The 21765-nt window shown below is 40.4% G+C and overlaps 1 protein-coding gene across 1 annotated transcript in view; it reads left to right on the top strand.

The window, feature by feature from the left end:
- SYN2 (synapsin II) overlaps positions 1 to 2216 on the top strand; it is a 185362-nt gene extending 183146 nt beyond the window's left edge. The window contains exon 13 of the mRNA XM_003264986.4: positions 666 to 2216. Within this exon, the coding sequence (XP_003265034.2) occupies positions 666 to 801 (136 nt within the window). The 3' untranslated portion in view covers positions 802 to 2216. The remainder of the gene's footprint in view (positions 1 to 665) is intronic.
- Positions 2217 to 21765: the final 19549 nt, after the last annotated feature.

Here is a 21765-nt window from a genome sequence, read left to right as displayed (position 1 = left end):
AGAGAACAGGGAAATTGAAGCATTAGAGTTTTGGGCCAAGCCAATGTATTATTTTGGAATCAGAGAAGAGATCAGAATAGAAAGAGCCAAAAGTGCCTAGAGATCTTCATTTTACCAAACTTGACAGAAGAGAACCCAAAGAGAGGCACGTGGCTTGTCTCCAGTTAGGAGGGAGTGAGTGGCAGAACGAGACTTTGGCCCAGGTCTTCTGATCTGGCTCCACCAGTTGACAGTTGATAGAGAAGACAGTGCCAGCGTCACAGGCCCATTGTGACTTCTTTTCATCAGAAAAGTAATGTGAGATTCCTAGGTTAGTTCTTACCAAGGTGGGATCTCTGAAATTTAGCCCTTGGGCATTTTAGATTAAATTAAAGAAGCGGCCTTTGAGTCACTTCTTCCTCCTCTTTCCCTTCTTTATTTTTTCCCTTCTCCCTTGTTCCCACACTGTCCCCACCCTTTCTATTCTATTAGCACCGAGGGTGAGGAAGTAGCTTAAGGGTCTCCCAGGGTCTTGGTAGCATGGCCACTTCTGGCTTTATCCTCCATTACCTTGGTCTCCCCGGGGAGGGAGTGGGGGTTCTAGCTGTGTATCCTCACGTCAGCGTCCTTCCCTGCCTTGCTGGGAACACCACCCTCTCACATTCTCTCTGGTTTTTATCTTCAAGCAAGTCGCAGTCCCTGACAAATGCCTTCAGCTTCTCTGAGTCCTCCTTCTTCCGGTCTTCAGCCAATGAGGATGAAGCCAAAGCGGAGACCATCCGGAGCTTGAGGAAGTCCTTTGCCAGCCTCTTTTCAGATTAGCTCTTCAGACACACGGGGCACCCGGCCCAACCGGGAAAGGCATCTAAGACATTCACCAACAACAGTCAGCCAGCTTGGTGGTGATGTCCCATGACCTTGATGTGTGTGGTCCCTTCCTCTGCTCTGTTGTGCTAAGTGATGTTGTGCAGCCCAGAAAGGACCATGTGACAGTCTCAGGGCAGGTGCCTACCCAGCAAGGGGTACCTGGCATCAGAGAGGAAAGAGCTGCTTCCCTGTAGTCATGAAAACTTCCTTCTGAAGTCATCGTTCACTGTGAGTTTAGTGGCCTTATTGTGACAGTGCTGTCATGTCTTATTCTTCCCTGTGAAACCAGGATTAATCGTGGACTCCTGGCAGCTTAACCTAGCTCAGTTGCAGTGCTAAGCATGCCCCGCCCCCATTCAGTGATACCTGTTTGGGAAGTATATACTTCCCCAAAAGTACTCTTGGCCCTAAGTTTTAGAAACTTTCCCCAACCTGGATCCCTTGTCATACCTGTGTTACTGTTTAAAGCACACCCACCCAACTTACAAGATCTTAGGCTGCTGTGGTGGTGAAGCACCTTGAGTCTGCTGATATTCGGGAGAACAAGGATCTGCAGTTTCCCCTTTTCTCCCCTCTGAAGAGTGGTTCTTATGTGCAATCTGCAGTAACCTTGAACTCCAGAGCTGCACTATAGAGGAGAATGCATGCCACTATGACAGCAGTATGCCAAGCTTTGTGTTCATCTCCTAATAAACGTTAAGACCTTTGGTGTAATAAAAGCAGCAGCATTCACCAACGTTTGATTCAGCCATGAGGTCTTGACCCCTTGGCCACCCTTTAGGCGGAGAGAGTGCCCATGAGGTGTGTGTGTGAGTGTGTGTGTGTGCACACGCGCTTGAGTGTAGGGAGTGAAAAATCTAGGTATGTGAAGCTGTTTGTGTCAGTTTGTGTGTGTGACTGCAGGTGTACATGTGTTTGCAAGTGTTTGAGAATGTGTCTGTCCTTTACATACCACTTCTGGGCCTTCTGACACCTCCCCAGTGAATCTGTCTCCTCCAAGACACCTAGCCTTCCTTCAGCAACTCAGCATTTCTACCTATATTATGGACTTTGTAACCTTTCAAATAAGCACAGAACCCTTGATCCCGGAGGAGTCAATTTAGACTCACTTGCCTGGTCTATCATCAAGCTCCTCAGCTGAGGCCCACGTGGTGGTGCCAATGAGGCTGGACCAACCTGCTCTGACAACCAAGCTCCCATAGATCCCAACGAAGGCATCCTAAAGAGGCTTGCAATTGAGGGTGGGCTCTGAGGGATTTCACTCTGGCTGCTTCATGACTCCCTGATACGCAAGTGTATTTTCCCAAAGACCACGGATGCTGTGAAGATAAACACTACATCTGCACCGATAAAAAATCCATATATTAAAATGTTAATATCTGAATGTTAATAAGTATCTAGATATTTCCTGCACATGACACCCATCCTACTAACTCAACAAGATAACACTCCTTCAAATGCCACTATCTTAACTTCTCTTCACGGGCAGTAGGTGCTGCAAGGTCAGAGAATGAATTTCTCCGATAACCAGGGTCTCCTTTCTTACTCATTCTCTGTTTTCACAGTTCAAGGATTGAGCACCGTACCCTGTTCTTACACTTAGAAAACAGGAAGTAGAACCTCCCATTGAGTGATACCTGGGGGGTGAGAGCCCTCCTCCCACAACACATATAACTAAGGAACAAACCAACCAAACCAATGTGTGGGGTACCTGGGCGCAAGCCAATTGACCTTTAGAGTTCCTTCTGTTTCCAGCTGTAGGGGAGGCAGAAGTCCTCTTAATGTTCTGTGGCTGGGCCTGAAAATTAAGCATACATAAGACAGATGAAGAGGACAAATGTATACACATTTTATTTAATATTTTTATGCATACATGGGAATCTTCATAAGGAAAATGAAGACCCATGCTGTTAAGCCCAAAACTTGTATACCATTTTAAACAAAGAATGATAAATTGTGACGATATGACAAAACAAGGGGGTCTGGGCTAGTCAGCCAGTAAATTGTGGGAAAGTAGGAAATATATAGGAGAAACTAATGGGAGAGAAGGGTTACAAGTTTTAGTAAGGTTTTGTCTGTAGAGATTCATCTCAGTGTCAACTCCCTGTCTCTGGTGATAAGAATGTTTGTTCCCTTCCTTCTGGGGGAGAGGCACCCTTCCCACAAGAAGTTTTAGTCCTGCTTCAGACAGGAAGGGGGAAGTCGGAAAACCTTTCCTGCATCTGTTGTTCTGTTGCCTTCAGCTCAAACAATATGCCAAAGTGGCATATTTTGAGGTGGCGTACTCTGACCCCCTTCACAAACCAAGAGTCTGCCACTAGCCATTGCTTCTATCCCCAATTCCAAATATGTTTTAAGAGAAATCATTCATTTAGCCAAAACATTTCTTGAGCACTTAGATAAACATAAACATTGTGATGGATTCATAGGAATATTTGCTGACACTTCCATAGGCAGTATTCTAAACACTTAGTGCACATCAACTTATGTATTCCTTATAATAAGCCTATATGGTAGGTGCTGTTATTATTTTATAAATGAGAAATGGAGGCACATCAAGGTCAATAACTCATTCAGGGTCATTCAGCTGGGCAAGTGGTAGAGCTGGGACTTGAACGTAAGTGGTGCAGCAGCAGAGCTCATGGCCTGAGCTACTTTGCCATATTACTTTTATTTAATCTAGCAGAGTCAGCAAGACAATTGTATTAAATTTTACACAGTGTGATAAAATAAGAGGTGCACACAAAAATTTACAGCATATCCACCTCTTTTCTTTACATTCGCTCTCCATCCCCTGGCCCCAGGGAAAGGAGGACTGGGAGAAAGTTAGGAAATCTGTGACCAGTGTTGACCCCTTGTCCTAAAACCATGAGTAACATACACAATGTTTCTTATTCTGATAGAATATAATTCTGGTTCTTAAAAAAATTACTCATTCTTCCACATGTGATGTCAGACCAAAAACCACAAGTGGCTTATTTAGAAAATGAGTCAGCCTGGAAATGCTGCGGTGACAAAAAGGAGAGGCATTTACCATAGGTCAGGCAGCACCCTGGTCTGAAGGACATATGGATTCTCTCCAACCCTTAGTAATGGGGTGGGGCTGGGGGTGGGGAAGTTCCATTCAGAAACAGCCTTCTTGCTACTTAAAAAAGACAGCCCCAGAGACTGGGAAATTGGCTATTCACAAACATCAATAAATATTCAATGAATACTGTGATAAAAATTATCTACAGCTAAGATCTCTGCAAGATTGGTTGCGGTCTTCTACGGATCTTGAAGCCATGTCTGTAGGCCAGCTTTGACTACTGTGCAACCACCTCTGCAGTTTATGGGGATTCTCTACCTGTGTCTTCACCCCAGATTAGTAAAGGTAGAAAGCCTCATCCCTGCCCACATGGAACTCATCATCTTCTTGGGTCAAGATAAATTAATTCTGTATTTTATTGATTTGTTCACAACCCCTTATTTTACTTAGCACCATAAATTTTATGAGAGGAATATAAAAATGAATTAAGCAAGGATTCGGCCCTCACAAAGTTTATAGCCCAGTAGGGAAGATGTGTAAATATAAAGAAGAAAATGTAATGCATTAAGTCAAATGCAGTCAAAATGTTAGTTTGGAAAAAAAATAAGCTTGATAGGTATTGGTGAGGATATGAGAAGCAGAAGGAAGTCTTACACGTTGCTAATGGGGGTGCGTGTTGGTACTGCCATTTCAGGGAACAATTTGGCAATCATGCATAAACCCTATGACTCAGCAATTCCATTTCTGAACATTTACTCTAGAGAATCTCTTGCACATGTACGTAAGAAACCAAGTAAAAGAATATTAGTTGCAGCACTGTTTGTGCAAAGAATGGAAATAACCACCTCTCGTGGGGAATTAAAACATGGTTTATTCATAAATTGGAATACTGTGTAGGAGTTAAATAAAATATATGAGGAATGCAGATGAGTTCAGGTAAGATATGGAAGGAGAATGAATAAGATGAGCCAGGCAAGTGTAAAATGGACCACAAGCAGCATATGCTGTTGCAGTGGGATAAGCTTCTAGCTCAGGTGCTCAGAGAAGACTGCACCCTGGAGGTGAGCTGTGCACAGCCCGCAGGACAGGAGGCACGCCACCTGCCGGGACTTGGCTGGGTGCACAGAATTCAGTCACTGAATTTTACAGCTGGAAGTTGCATCTAGTGGCATCAAGGCCCAGGCAACTTAAGGAGTTTGCCAAGGTGACAAAGGGAGTTAGTAATAGAAGCAAATGAGTCTCAACCCTAAGTGTCTGGTGGGCCATTGGGAACATTGCCTTTCCTGAAATAAATGAAATGGGTTTCATATTCGGGGGCCCTCCAGGGAGGGAGAGACTTATAATCATTTCACAGAGGCCAGGAGGCAAAGGGAAGAGATAGTGTTGGCTAGTGGAAAGAGCCTGGGTTTTGGAATCAAATTGAGTTTAAATCCAGGCTCTGCTAGTTACTGGCTAATTGATGATGTAGTTTAACTTTTCTGTGTCTCAAATTTTCTCATCTATAAAATGAGAACAATGCTACCTTTCCAAGGAGGTTGTCTTAAGAATTAAACAAGCTGATAGAGTCTGTTCCTAACAGTGGTTATCATGTGAGATCACAAGAAACTCTCTCTGTCACATAGAAAACCTGTATGAGTAAGTCCCAAACCCCCTTTCCCCAGGACTCCTCCAGGAGCAGCCAAATGAATGCCAAACATGCCTTTCTCCTGCTCCTGCAACCAGGGGAGCCTCTAGGGCAATTTCAGTCTATCTGATGTCTTTTCCTAGGGCTATGGCTCCTTTTAGTTGTATTAGCTAAACTGAGTTGAGGGTGGACACCTGGGGAGGCCTGTGCTGCGCCAAGGCATTCCAATAGCAGTAAACACACAGCAGACACATATGTACACACATGCACACGCAATACAAACTGCAGCTACAGAAGTAACAACGCAAACCCCAGGTGACCACAATGGATGCTTTTTTGAACACTGAGACCATACCATCATTCCTACAATGGTATGGTTTCCTTCAAAGCAATTCCTTTGGGAGATTATTTATTCCTATGAGGCTGCTGCTTATGTTCATAACATAATTGCCTTCAGATCTGTAGTACATTATTTGAATTCCTATAACTCTTGGAAGATCAGGAATTCTTTACCTGGAATCCAGGTATTCTCATGCATACTATTCTGTGTATTGTGCATTTTGGCAGGCCCTCAACACACATAAAAGGTTAAGAATCGTTGCTTTAGGGAGTAAATTTTGATATAAAAATTTTTAATTCTTTTGGAGTCAAATCTAGTGATTAAGCTAGATAATATATACGATCCAAAATGCAATGTGACTATAAGTTAATGAGACAATGTTCTGTGGCTTACAAACTAGATCTGAAGTAAATTAATCCCAGAAAGGGGTCTCAGATCTGTTTTGAATAGTTTCTCTCTGAAATAAATGTATAGACCCATCAAGGTTATCAGGTTTGAAAGAGAAGTTGCATTCCAACAGGCAAATTCTGTTGTTTGTGGGAAATAAACAATTTATTACTGTCTAATTTGCAGGTTACAGGCCACATTCAGAATAATGTTTTCAAATAATCATAACATTATTCCTTACATTTGTATTTTACAGTTTATGTAGCATCTTGCAGTTTAAAGGCACTTTACAGTTTACAAACACTGATTCATCTTCATTTTGTGGAATTCTCACAATAGCCCCATGAAGCTATCCCTCATTGTAGGTGACTTCTGAGTGTCTGAACTGTGGGCTCACACTTGAGTGGTACTTTTCCTCCTGTGGTACAAGTTTCCTTGGACTTTAAGCCTGTTGATTGTAAACATGTAGAAAAATAATGCAACTAGTCATTCTCTCTGATTTATCCACCTCTTATTCAACGCCCGATTACTCTGAGAACTTGCTTTCTATCTTGCGTGGATATTAATACAGTTAGACACACACACTTATGCTTGCCCACTGGTGTATATTTTCAGGACTCTTGTTTCATGGGCCCTACTCCCCAACCTGCTACTGGGCCCTACTCCCCAACCTACTCCCCAACCTTTATCGAGGAGATAACCTTCCAGAAAGGGGAAGAGGGAACACCAGAGATAACCTGAGAGGGGAGGAGAGCTGTTACCTGGCCCCACCTCATGTGTAAATGAATGCTCCCCAGGGAACCCCACCCCTTGGTCATTTTCAGCCACCCCCATATCCACATACATCTCTTCTGATAAGAATCTCCACCCTTCAGCTAACTCCTCCAGGCAGTTCACAGCAGAAAGCAGAAAGCTACAGCCACCTGGGTGGATCAGGTTAAGTTCAGCAACCGCCTAACCCTACTTGTTTTAGATTCGGTCCTGGGGAAGGGAAATTAGCTCTCTATTGGATTAGTGAAGGGACAACACAGGTTTAGACTTCTTGCATCCACTCTGGAACTCACTGGTATGATAGAAAATTGCAAGACTAGGCCCAGAGGGGCTCAGCAAATCCTAACCTGTATATACCCTGAAGACCTCAAACCACCCCTGGGACCTGAGTGTTGTAGGGAATGGACTAGAATGAATCTGGGATGCTCATTTACCTTTGGAGTTTCCCTTGGGCTCTAAAGACAGTTTGGTTTGCATATTTCACATCAAAGCAGTGGAACATTTCAATTTAAGATTAGTAGACAAGGCCAGTAGATTATTTCTTCTTAAGAACTATTCCTTTATTCTATCCTCATAGCTATTATTCTGGATTAGGGCCTTTATTCACACCTCTTATTGTGATAGCCTGCTAACTGGGCTCCCTGGCTTCATTCCCTTGCTTATTTCTGCCAGGTACACTTTTAAAATCTCTGATCGCATCATTCTCCCGGTCACAATTTTGCAGGGGATCCCCAGGCTTAACGAGTGAAACCTAAACTCCTTAACTTGGTATTTAAGGCCCTCTAGAGCCTAGCCTCAATTTACCAGGAAGGCAGCATATGGACTGGTTAAGTGTAAAGGCTTTGGGTTAGTTTCAGTACCGATTCTATCACTTGCTAGCTGTGTGACCTTGGCAAATGACTAAACTCTAAATCTCAGTTTCTCTCCTTTGAATGGTTTAATAATTTCATAGTTTCATTTCCAAGTTTGTTCTGTTGGGATCCATTTTACCATTCTAAGGTGAGGAAATGGGTCCACAGCTGGTCTCAAGATGAGGAAGTAACTCAGAGATTTATCAAGGTTCTAGGCCTGATTTTTAGGCTTCTGAAACTGGAGTTTGGCCATTAAACTAAGTTAGTGGATCTACTGAGCATATACCCAACAGGATCTCTTTCCCTAAGACTACTATTTCAAAGGGCATAACTATATCTAGAGAGACTAGATTTCTTATTACTTTTTTAAAATTTATTTTACATTTAGTCAATAGACCATCAGTAGATAAGCCTTAAAACTGGTTGAACAAAAGGATGTCATCAACAGGAAAGATTGCGAGTAGTTGTATTATTGTTCCTAATTCCTCACTCTCCTCCTTTCTTATAAGTGGATGATACCTCCCACCCATTGCCAAGTGACCTGCCTCTCTGTCCCAAAGACACTGGGCTTAGTTATAGAACCTGCTTTGGCCAATGGCATGGAAACCAACAGAATTTACTCCATGAACGCCAACTCATTTGGTTCTCCCATTGACCTCAAAATGGTTAAACTGAGTCTCAGAATGGAGACAAGCACAACAGAACTGCAGGCAGTTGCAGCTGCTGGCGTCTTAATGTGAGCGATAAATACATGTTTACGTTGTAAGAAATTGGCATTTTGGAGTTGTTTTCATAGCGCAGCTGACTGATACATATCAACAAAAAATGTATTAAGAATAGGCCCCTCCTGGAGTTTTGCCTAGAGTCAGTGAGTCAAAAAACTAATTTTTAAACTAGCTGTTGCAACACTGCAGGAAGATGGTTGAAAATTAAAGGAGACATTCAAGTGAATGAGGGTAGTATGGAAAGAGGTGTAAAGTCTGTACTAGGAAGAGGAAATGGTGTTTCTTTCACTTTAAAATGTTTTGTATTAGTTTGTTACATTCTACTCAGGCTTCCTAGACTGTCTTTTTAAACCTTGGGGTTTGATTTCTCCCAGAAAAGACACAGTCTATGAACTGATTTACAGTATTATTGGAAGACGAGATTGCTTCTAATAATTGATAAGGTTCTCTCAAGCACCCTACTTGAAAATAAGCCTTCCTGTCAAAAAACTTTTAGTGACATGGAAACCAGTAGGCTTTCCTGATTGTATCTGAAGATGTGTCTGTAAATCCTTATACAATAAAACTACATAAAGAGCGGCCACAGAAGAACATCTGCCTGTGGAATGATAGCATAGCCCAGCAGTGGTTTTTTTTTGTTTGTTTTGTTTTGTTTTTACAAGACCTACTGAACCTTTAGGGGAGTAACTAGAGTAACTAAAATGTACTAGGAATGGACACAAGAGTATTTTAAAACAAACAAAATCCCAAAACCTGCATTTCTAACTTCTTGTAAACTGAGTCATTACTGCAGACCCTTTGATCCTGTTATTTTCAAAAGTATATATTGCTTTTGTTTGCATCCATTAACTATATCCTCATAATGTTCTTGCTGCTCCCAGATCTGCATCCCCGCTTCTTTCCAAAAAGGCCAGATAAAGCCTTAAAGACACTTTCATCATGGCACATCTCTAACTCGCATACCCAGAATAGCTCCTGCTGCCTAGAGCCTAAAAGCCAATCTACAGCTTATTGTCAAGGCATCTGCAAACAAAACCAAATGTATGCTCTTAGCTGCCTACTGTATCAATTCTCTTCTCCAGACTAGTGATCTACTCACTATTTCCCATATGTAACTTGTGCCTGCCTACTTGCCTCTGCTCATGAGGTTAGAGATGTGTTCTTTCTTTCTCTTCTAAGAGCTTGTCCAAATTTCCCACCTTTTAAGCCCCCACTCTCAAGTTTCACCTGTGAAGCTTTCTCTGACCACAAAAGTACAAGGGATTAGGGTCCCATTGCTACCATAATGAACGTGGGACGGCACAGGCTTTTTGGAACCCAATACTGCCTGACTTAAAGAAATCAAAGAACTAGCTGGGTGTACTGGCTCACACCTGTAGTCCAGCACCTTTGGTAGGTTGAAGCAGGAGGATCCCTTGAGGCCAGGAATTTGAGGCCAGCCTGGGCAACATAACAAGACCCTGCCTCTACCAAAAACAAAAAAAAATGTATTTTAAAGAAGTCAAAGGCCATAATTTATTATAACTTCTTAGGGGCTAAACAGATTGAGCAGAAGGCAAAAACTATTCTATAAAGCCAGATTCTTCTTCCAAAGTGCTAAGCTGTCATTAATTTCATTAGAATCTAGGGACAAATACAAACACCAAAATCGCCTTTCTAAAGTAATGGGCATTGCTGAAGCAATTCTTTCAGAACCTGGAGACCCATTAAAGATTTTGGGTTCTCAAGACACATGGAGAGTAAATCTTGAAAGGCAGGGGAATCCGTGCATTCCAGGAAATCTATAAACCGTAAATATTATTTTTAGCCCAGTAGTTTTAAAACTTTTTATTTTATTTTATTTTATTTTTTGAGACGGACCCTTGCCTTGCTCTGTCGCCAGACTGGAGTGCAGTGGGGCAATCTCGGCTCACTGCAACCTCTGCCTCCGGGGTTCAAGTGAGTCTCCTGTCTCAGCGTCCCGAGTAGCTGAGTCTACAGGCATGCGTCACCATGCTCAGCTAATTTTTGTACTTTTAGTAGAGATGGGGTTTTACCATGTTGGCCAGGATGGTCTCGATCTCTTGACCTCATGATCTGTCCGCCTTGGCCTCCCAAAGTGCTGGGATTACTGGTATGTTTTTTTGTAATTAAACGCTATTTTTTCAAAAAAAAAAATCTTTTTACATGGAACCTTAACATGAAATGCAGGTTGTAGTCAATTTATTCTGGTTAAATTGGCACAACAGGTCAGGCACACCACTGGGTTAGTCTCTGTGGTCCCTCTACCACACCTGATCCTTGCATCCCTTGAATGGGAAGCTGAGTCTCTCACAAACAATTCATTGCTGGACTACTCCAAAGCTCCTACTCAGTCTACATCTCTGATGATTGTTTACCCAGGCTGTCTTTAAATGGAACCTTTCGGACTTCCTGCCTAGCTGAATCTGAGCTAAGGTTGCATTATAGCCATTACCAAAATAGAGAAATCACTGCTGAGGCTCACCTGGGATGCACAGAGTAGGAACTCTGAACAGATAGGAGCATGTGCCATGCATGCCTAAGTTCCCAGCAAAGAGGAGAGAGGCTCCGTGTCAGCCTCTGGATCAGAGCCCACTGCTTCCAGCCCGGTGAAGGCAGGCAGGAGGAGTTCCACAGAGAGCACCTTGGAAAATGGGATTGGGCTCCTTGGCAGTATCTTTATTCCCTACAATTGCTTCAAGCCTCGGGGCTGCTGGCTGCTTGAGCTATCATTTTAATTAAAACATTTACCCTAAGTGACAGAATCAAGCTTATGAAAGGTTACAAAGACTAAGAGTAGAGAATATTAAGAATGCGTTTCAAGGCAGGGCGCAGTGGCTCACGTCTGTAATCCCAGCACTTTGGGAGGCCGAGGTGGGTGGATCACCTGAGGTCAGAAGTTCAAGACCAGCCTGGCCAACATGGTGAAACCCTGTCTCTACTAAAAATACAAAAATTAGCAGGGCATGGTGGTTGGTGCCTGTAATTCCAGCTACTCGGGAGGCTGAGGCAGGAGAATTGCTTGAACCCGGAGGGGGAGGTTGCAGTGAGCCGAGATTGCACCATTGCACTCCAGCCTGAGCGACAGAGAGAGACTCTGTCAAAAAAAAAAAAAAAGAATTTGTTTCATATGTTGCCATTTTATAGTCACCAGCACCCCTTCTAGGTCTCTGTTCTACCGTGAAGTCCAAGATTTCAACAGATGAGATTATCTAGGATCACAAAATACATGTATTGTTCCTTGCATGAAAAAAGGAGCTTAGAAATCACAGTAAGATACCATCTCACACCAGTCAGAATGGCTGTTATTAGAGAGTCAAGAAATAACAGATGCTGGTGAGGCTGCAGAATAAAGGGAATGCTTATACATTGTTGGTGGGGATGTAAATTAGTTCAGCCACTGTGGAAAGCAGTTTGGAGAATTCCCAGAGAATTTAAAACAGAACTACCATTCAACCCAGCAATCCCATTACTGGATATATACCCAAAGGACTATAAATCATTCTACTAAAAAGACACATGCACTTGCATGTTCATTGCTGTGCTATTTGCAATAGCAAAGACATGGAACCAGCCAAGTTGCCCATCATTAGTGGATTGGATAAAGAAAATGTGGAGCATATACACCATGGAATACTGTGCAGCCATAAAAAAAATGAAATCATGTCTTTTGCAGCATCATGGATAAAGTTGGAGGCCATTATCCTCAGTGAATGAACACAGGAACAGAAAACCAAATACCATGTGTACTCACTTATAAGTGGGATCTAAACACTGAGCACACATGGACATAAATATGGGAACAATAAACACTGTGGGCTACTAGACAGGGGAGTGAGGAAGTGGGGCATGGATTTAAAAAGTACCCATCAGGTACTATGCCCACTACCTAAGTGATAGGATTCATACAAACCTCAGTATCACGCAATATGCCCACATAACAAACCTGGACATGTACCCCCTGTATCTAAAATAAAAGTTGAAATTTTTAAAAGGAAAGAAAAGAGAGCTTAGAAGTGAATAAGCATTTGAATGGCAATGTGGGATGAAAGATTCTTCATGCCAGGTTCCACATCCAAATGAACTGAGGAAAAGTACTGTATGACAGATAATCATGGACGAACCTAACGGGAAAACGTAATTTCCTGCTAGTGATTTTCCGGAGCCTGTTGGTGTAAGCACAGGTAGGGCTAAAGGAACCCCTTAACCTAGGTTAGGTATTATTGAGTTAGGTATTATTGCCTTCCAACAAGCCCCCAAGACCCCAGGGCTGTGAGATAGAGGGGTAGAGAGGAAGGCACAACCCTACATGAAAGAACGTGATTCATTAAAAAACAGTTTGTCTTTTAATACAATATGAAAGGAAGTATAAGACTTTACAGTCTATTGTGAGTAAGGGTGTGGCTGCTGGAGCCAACTTAGGAAAAAACAAAACAACTAAAATCGTTTTTTATACACATGTACCAGCCCGTGGGTAAAACACCAAAGGTGCCTGATGGGAGCGGGCATGTCAGAGCTAAGCACAGAAAAGAAGAGTACTCCTGAGAAAACCCCTGCAGATCTCACAACGCAGAATCCTGCTGATCAAACTGAACCGTGAAACAAACACATCAACAGAAGACCACTTTGCTTCCTCTGAATTATGCTGAAAGTGTAGCGCTGTTCCGATTATAGATAGTTTGTTATTTAATGGGCAGCGGCAAGGTGCTCGCCTAGGTGGTTTCATGTTGTCAATGTATGAATCGAGTCATTTGCGCTCCTTGCTGCACAGTTACCCTCGCTGGACATCAGCAGTGTATGACTTCTGCCCCCAATAGAGTACAATGTAATGTGCCTCAAGGGGGATGAAGGGACACCAGGTGATGGCCCTGAAAGCAGGGGGCTCTGGTTGGTGACAGCCAGAACTGTATTCAGTCTCCCTCACTTTTGCCACCTCTACTTTATCCCAAACTCACGTCCTTTAAGAAGTTTTCTACCAAATTGGCTGAAGTCACTCCAATCTGCCCTGCAGTCAGTCCAGGTGCAAGGCATGGAGTGAAGACCTGTGTTTCCTCTGAGAGCTGTAAAATCTTTCCTAAGAGAGAAACAACCATTAATTTTTTTTCTAATTTGTGTGTATATTTAGAATAACGGAATCATAGAACTGGAAGGAATTTCAGAAGGCATCTAGCCCAGACCCACCTATCACAAACTTGGCATGGAGCTGTACATGAGGCTTGCAAGGTACCTTCAGATAAACAGTAAAACTTCATGCCTTCAAATCCTATTCTTTCAAATTTTATAATAATGCATAAGAGGCACAGAAGCATAAAAAGAACAATAAGCCCATGTTATTTATTGTATTAAAAGTATATAATCAAAGATCTCTGGGATCAAAGGAGAAATGCTAAATGATATTGCAGAATTCCTAGAAAATTCCAATATTAAAAACAGACACGTCAGACTCGGGTAAACAGTGCTCAAAGGAAATTAATAGTATTAAATATCTATGTTAAGAAATGCTAACATAAATGAATTAAATGTGCAACTAAAAAGTAGGGAAATAACATAAATGGGAGAAATTAAAATTGATAAGGATAAAAGCAGAAATTAATGAGATTTTAAAACTGACAATAAATCAAAAACTTATATGTTGAAAAAGTTAACAAAAATAAATAATTCAGTAGCCAGCTTAGTTTGTTAAGAGGCAGAAAGGCCAAACATCAAGTAAGAAATGTCAAGGGGAAAGTCATCATCAAAATATAACCAATTTTAAAAATGACGACTCTGTACAAATGCATTTAAAAACCTACATACGGTAAATAATTTGGGAGGATAGTGGCTCTCAAGCTTTTTGGGCTCTTGAACATTACTGGAGACTCAAAAGAGCTTTCATGTATGTGGATAATATCTGCTAGTATTTACCATGTTAGATAATAAATTCATTACATGTTGACATAAAAAACAATTTTATGAAAAATAATTAGATTTTCCTAAACAAAAACAGGCAGAGAGGAGTGGCTTATTTACTTATGAAGATCTCTTGAATGTCTGGCTTAATAGGAGACAGTTGGATTCTCACCTGCTTCTGCATTTGATTTGTTGTGATGTCTCACATACTACAGGATCACTCCCCTGTAGTTTTTTTTTTCTTTTTTGAGAGAGTCTTGCTCTGTTGCCCAGGCTGGAGTGCAGTGGTACCATCTTGGCTCACTGCAACCTCCGCCTCCCAGGCTGAAGCGATTCTCATGCCTCAGCCTCCCAAGTAGCTGGGACCACAGGTGCATGCCACCATGCCCAGCTAATTTTTGTGTTTTTAGTAGAGATGGGGTTTCACCATGTTGGCTGAGCTGGTCTTGAACTACTGGGCCCAAGCGATCTGCCTGCCTCGGTCTCCCAAAGTGTTGAGATTACAGGTGTGAACTACCATGCCCAGCTGCCCCTGTATGTTTGTGAAGGAATCTGAGTGAAAGAAGTAACAACTCAACATTATTATGAAAATAAATTTAATCTTAACCCCTTAAGAGGATCTCGGGAAGAGGGGATCCTAGGACCACACTTAGACTTGATGTTCTAGGAAAATACAATTTACAAAAAATATATAATTTGTCAACAAAAAAACTTCAGACGAATTTTACTTTATGAATGCAAAATTTTTAAATAAAATGACCAATAGCATATTAAGCAAACAACATGATCAAGCAAGACTCATTCCAGAATGCAAGAATCCTTCAATATTAGGAAATCTGTTGATATATTTCATCATATTAATAGATCTAAGCATCTGACAAAATAAAAACCCGTTCTTGATAGAAACACTGAATAAAATAGGAATCAATTGATACTTTCTTAAAATAATACAATACAAAAATTACCATGTTATTTCCTTCACATGAATTTGTGTACATACGTTTTATATATCATGTATAGATATATCTTAGCCCCTAGACCAGCATCTCATTTAGTGAGAACACTAAAGGCTAAACTAAAATCAGATATCAGACAAGGGTGACCACAATTACCATTATCATTTAACGTGATATCGGAGGAGTTAGTCAATGCTATTAGGCAAGAGAAAGCCACTAGATGCATAAGAATTGAAACAGAGATAAAATTCTCTCTATTTGGGAAAATCCAATAGAATTGGTGGGAAAACAAATAATTAGAGAATTTAAGAAGCAGGAAATTAGATATTTTCTCACCACTTATTTGGCCTGCTACGTTTCTGTTTGCTTTTTGTTTTATCTCATTAGTCCGTTTTTCTATTTGTAGAGCAGTATCACAGTTTTAATTACTATAACTTTACAATATGTTTTGATTGTGTTAGGAAAATTTTCTTCCTTTTCAAAGTTGTGGATTATTTTCTCTTGCACATTTTCTCTTCCATATAAAACTTAGGACTAAATTGTCAAGTTCTTTTAATAAAAGCCTTTTGACATTTTGATTAAGAAGACATTAATTTACATATTTATCTGCCAGGAGAATTGACCTCTCTGCAATATAAGAATTCCCATTGTGTAGCATACATTGTCCCCCTAGACAAGGCCTTCCCTAACCACGTATTTTAAACTGCATCCTCTCCAGCACTTCCTCTTCCCCTCTTGGCTTTGTTTTTCTCCACAGCACTTGTCTCCATCTAACACACTTTGTATATTACTTATTTATTTTGTTTACTGTCTGCCTCTCTTTATCAGCAATGAGTACCTTTGTCTGTTTTTTTTATCACTATAAATAGCCCCAAAACCTAGGACAGTGCCTGAGACTTAATAGGTGCTCAACAAGTATTTGCTGATGAATTATTAATATATTTGGGTCTTCTTTCGTTCCTTAAATAACATTTGATGATTTATTTAATATAAGATTGGCTAATTTCTTTTTTTTTCTTTTCTTTTTTTTTTTTTTTTGAGGCAGTCTCACTCTGTCACCAAGGCTGGAGTGCAATGGCACAATCTTGCCTCCCTGCAACCTCCGCCTCCTGGGTTCAAGCGATTCTCCTACCTCAGCCTCCTGAGTAACTGGGATTACAGGCGCCCACAACCATGCCCAACTCCTTTTTGTATTTTTAGTAGAGACGGGGTTTCACCATGTTAGCTAGGCTGTTCTTGAACTCCTGACCTCAGATGATCCACTCGCCTAGGCCTCCCAGAGTTCTGGGATTACAGGTGTGAGCCACTGCGCCAGGCCTAAGATTTGCTAATTTCAACCCCCTCCCACCAAGATGGAGTCTTGCTCTGTTGCCCAGGCTGGAGTGTAATGGTGTGAGCTCCACTCACTGCAGTCTCCACCTCCCGAGTTCAAATGATTCTCCTGCCTCAGCCTCCCAAGTAGTAGCTGGGACTACAGGCGCATGCCACCATGCCGGGCTAATTTTTGTATTTTTAGTAGAGACGGAGTTTCACCATGTTGTCCAGGCTGTTCTCGAATTCCTGACCTCGTGATCCTCCTGCCTCGGCCTTCCAAAGTGCTGGGATTACAGGTGTGAGCCACCACACCCGGCCGATTTGCTAATTTCTTAATGATTTGTTCCTACTTAGGTTTGTTGGTGGTGCTATTGCTAAGAGAACTTTTTCCATTTAATTTTGTAATTGATTGGAAATTAGAAAATTGTAATAATTTTTCACTTGAGTTTCTTGGATTTTTCTAGATAGACAATTACATAATTTGTAAATATTGTGTTTTTCTTTCAATATTTATACCTGAAATCTTTCCTTGTCTTGAATTTTCATTGGCTGGAACCTCCAGCAAAATGTTGAAAATTACGTTAAGAAGGATTCTTATTTTCCTTCTAACTTTTGGGAAATGCTTGTTGTACTGAATTATTAACTTACTAAATACAGTAGATACCTATTTTCAGGTTAAGGATATTTCCTTTTGTCCCTAGAAAATGGGAAGCACAAAAGTTTTAAATGTTAGTGTACTCAAAGTATTAATATTTTTCTCTATGGTTTATATATTTTTTGTATTGTTTGAAGAAGACTTTCTTACCACAAGGTCATAAAGATACTTTCTTCTATAAATTTGCCACTACTATTTAGGGCTCTAATGTACCTGGAATTGATCATTGTGATTGTGAAAAAGGAATACAGTTTCATTTCTTCCTGTGTGGACCACCAGTGATCTCCACGTAGCTTCTGGAAGAGTCTCTCTTTGCCTCAGTGACCTGCAGGGGTATTTTTGTCATACATCATTGCTTGGGTCTGTTTCTGGCTTCTCAGATTTGTTCCATTAATCTAGTCATCTCTCCTCACAAAAATACTGTACTCTCTCACAATAGTTATATAATACATCTTCATATCTGACTGGGAAAGTCCCTCACCAAGTTCTTCTTCAAAATTATCTCTGTGACTCTTGGCTCTCAGCCCCTCCAAAATAATTTTAGAGTTTTTATTGTAACTGTATTAAATGTATATATTAATTTGAGGAAGAATTGCCATTTTCGTAATACTTAGTTTTTTGGTCCATAAATGTAATGTATCTCTCAATTTTTTAGGACTTCTTTTATGCTATTCAGTGATGCTTCCCCCAACCCCGCCCCCTTTTTTAAGAGACAGGAACTTGCTATATTGCCCAGGCTGGACTCAAACTCCTGGGTTCAAGTGATCCTCCCACCTCGGCCTCCCAAGTATTTGAGACTGCAGGCACTGGCCACCGTGCCTGGCTTAATGATGCTTTTAAAATTATCTTCACACAGTTATCTTACATGGGTTTTCTTAGATTTATTCCTACATAGCTTATAGTTTTCATTATTACGATAGGGATCCTTTTATTTTCTAATTGATATATTATCGGTGCATAGGAATGCTCTTGATTTTTTTTTAATGTTGATCTCTTCAGGAACCTCACTGAATTCTCTCACTAGCCATCTGTTTAGAAATTTGGGGGGTTTCTGTGTAGACATTCATATTGCCTGCCAAGAAGGACTGCTTTGTATCCTCTTTTACAATTCTTTAGCTTCTTGTTTTCTTCTTTGCTGATGAACAGAAGTTCTTAATTTTAATTAAGTCCTAATTGGCTATCTTTTCCTTCATCGTTATATATATGCTATAACGATGCTTCATCGTTATGTATATGCTATAACGATGCTTCATCGTTATAGCATCGTTACTGTTCAAGAAATTGTTACTTATTTCCCTATGTTATCTTCTAAAAACGTTATTGCTTTTCCTTTCATATTGAGATCTACAGATCATCTAGAATCGATTGATGTGTATGGTGGGAGGTAGGAGTTGGGATTTATTCATTCTTCATTATAGATATCAAACTGATCCAGCACCATTAGCTGAAAAGACTATTTATTACTTATGAAATTACAGTGACAACGTTGTCATCAAAATCTGGCAGTCTGTTTCTGAACTCTCTATTATGTTCTATTGAGTTCTATCTCTGTTGTGTTCTGTATATTCTATATCTACATACCATGTTGCCTGAATTATTGTAGCTTTATAATAAGCCTTGTAATCAAATAGTTTTGCCCTTCAACATTTGTCTTTGTCAGGATTATCTTTGCTATTCACCAGCTTATCATTCTTGATTAGGATTGCATTTAATCTAAAGATCAGTTTGGGAAGAATTGGCATCTTTGCAATATTGAGCTTATCAGTCCATGAATATGGCCTATACCATTTATTTGGGTCTTTTTAAATTCATTTAAGTAATGTTTGTGGTTTTCTGTGCAGAGATCTTCTACATCTTTTGCTAGATTTTTTTCTTGGGTATTTAATTTTTTTCTATTGTAAATACTATCATTTAAAAATGTATATTGTTTTGTTTATTTCTGGCATGTAGAAATCAAGTTGATGTTTTTGTATGTTGTCCTGATATCTAGCAATCTTGCTAAATTCACCTGTTTTTAAAAAAATAAATTGCATTGTGTATATTTGAGGTTTATAACATGATGCTACAGGGTATATAGAGAAAATAAAATGGTTGTGAAGCAGATTAACCTATCTGTCATCTCATATTACTGTTTTTTGTGACAAGAACAGCTAAAATCTACTTATTTAACAAAATTCATAATGCAATACAATTTTGTTAACTTTAGTCCTCATGTTGTACATCAGATCTCTAGGCTTGTTCATTCTACATGTCCACTATTTTGTATCTTTTGACCTCTATCTCCTCATTTCCTCTCTCCCACCTCTACCTGTGGTAACCACTGTTTCATTCCTTCTTTTGTTTTTTTTGAGACAGGATCTTACTCTGTTGCCCAGATTGGACTGCAGTGGTGCGATCACAGCTCACTGCAACCTTTACCTCCCAGGCCCAAGTGATCCTCCCACCTCAGCCTCCTGAGCAGCTGGGACCACAGGTGTGCACTACCACACCCAGCTAATTTTATTTTAATTTTTTTATATACAGACAGGGTTTCACTATGTTACCCAGGCTGGTCTCGAACTCCTGGTCTCAAGCAATCCTCCAGCCTCAGCCTTCCAAAGTGCTGGGATTACAGGCGTGAGCCACCACACCAGGCCTGTTTCATTCCTCTTGAGAATGAGAGTTTTATAATTTTAGTTCTTAAACTTAGGTCTTTGATCTAATTTGGGTTCATTGTTGTATATGGTGCGAGGTAAGGATTGAATCTCATTCTTTGCATGTGGTTATTCAGTTGTCCCAGAATGATTTATTGAAAGCACTATTATTTTTCCATTGAATTATTTTGGCACACTTGTCAAAACTCAGCTGAGTATAGATATAAGGACCTTTTGGGGTTTTGCTTTTTACATTTTACAGTCATTTCTCTATATTTGCAACAGATGGGGCACATGAAAGTGTGAACTTGTGTTGACATCTTAATGGAAAGGTATTACTTCACACTCTTCCGTTAGCTCAAGAATTAATCTCTTTGCTGAGTTTGATGCTTCCATATCATACTGTTGATTTTTCTCAAATGTTTGTTACTCTTTTTTGTGTGCTCATCTATGCTTGAGATTCCTTATTTGGATGCTTTTTTCTGTTTGCCATTATCTAATTCAGGTGCTAAATCAGGGGAGAACAGATATTGTGCTAAATGGGGTTGTCGGTGATCTCGTTTTTGGGCCATGAAGACTCTGTGGAGACAACCCTTCTTATGTTTGGCTCTTACTGAAGTATTGGCCTATTTTTCTTACTCCCACATTCAGTGCTTTAATCTGGATGTAGTTATTGTTAACCATGCTGAGAACAAGTGGGAATGGGGAAGACCCAGCTGGCCTAATGGCTCCGAATGCATCCCCCCAATTAGTAACCCTGATGAATGCTCCAACCCCCTCCCCACCATCCCCAACTTGAATTTCCTGATTCTGTGCTTAGAACCACTCTAAACTGCTTACACTTTTTCAGCAGTTTTCTCTTGTACATGCTTTGATTATGGTTTCCTCTGATTTTTTTTTTCTATGCATTTGGTCAGATCTTCTGTTTTTCAAATACTCCACAAAATTCTGGTCTGGTCATGTTTTTTTTCTTGCTTTATTACTATTTATTCTTTATACACTTATGTCTTTCTATAATCACATATGATTTTGGATGGGAAAAATTTAAGGATTTGTTTCATATTTATTTCACTATCTTAATTTAATCTGCACATTTCAATAATAACTTGGTATGATGGCTAGTTTTATGTGTGAACTTGACTGAACCATGAGATGCCCAGATATTTGGTCAAATGTTATTTTAGGTGTGTCTGTGAAGGTGTTTTTGGAGGAGATTATCATTTGAATTGGTCCACTGAGCAAAGCAGATTGCACCTCCCCAGTGTGGGTGACCCTCACCCCACCAGTTGAAGGCCTGAATAGAACAAAAAGGCTAAACCTTTTTGTAAAAGGTAACTTCTCCTGACTGACTGCTTGAGCTGGAACATTAGTCTTTCCCTGGCTTTGGACTCAAATGAGACTCTTCGTGGGTCTCAAGCCTGCTGGATTTCAGACTGGACCCTGCACCATTAGCTCTCCTTGTTCTGAGAACTTCAGACTCAGACAAGACTTACACTATCAGCTCTCCCGGGTCACTAGCTTATTAACTGCAGATCTTAGGCTCCTTAGCCTCTGTAATTGTATGATCTAATTCCTTATAATAAATCCATATTATAAGGAGCATATAACATATATATATAATATATAATCCTTAAAATATATTCGTGTGTGTGTGTGTGTGTGTGTGTGTGTAAATCCTGTTGATTCTGTTTCTGTAGAGAACACTGACTAATATACAAGAGTTTTATCAAGAAATGGTTGATAAAG

This window comes from Nomascus leucogenys, chromosome 21 (genome assembly GCF_006542625.1).
Source record: "Nomascus leucogenys isolate Asia chromosome 21, Asia_NLE_v1, whole genome shotgun sequence".
NCBI lineage: Eukaryota > Metazoa > Chordata > Mammalia > Primates > Hylobatidae > Nomascus > Nomascus leucogenys.
The sequence above is the reverse complement of the archived record's forward strand: the minus strand, read 5'-3'. Positions and strand labels throughout refer to the sequence as shown.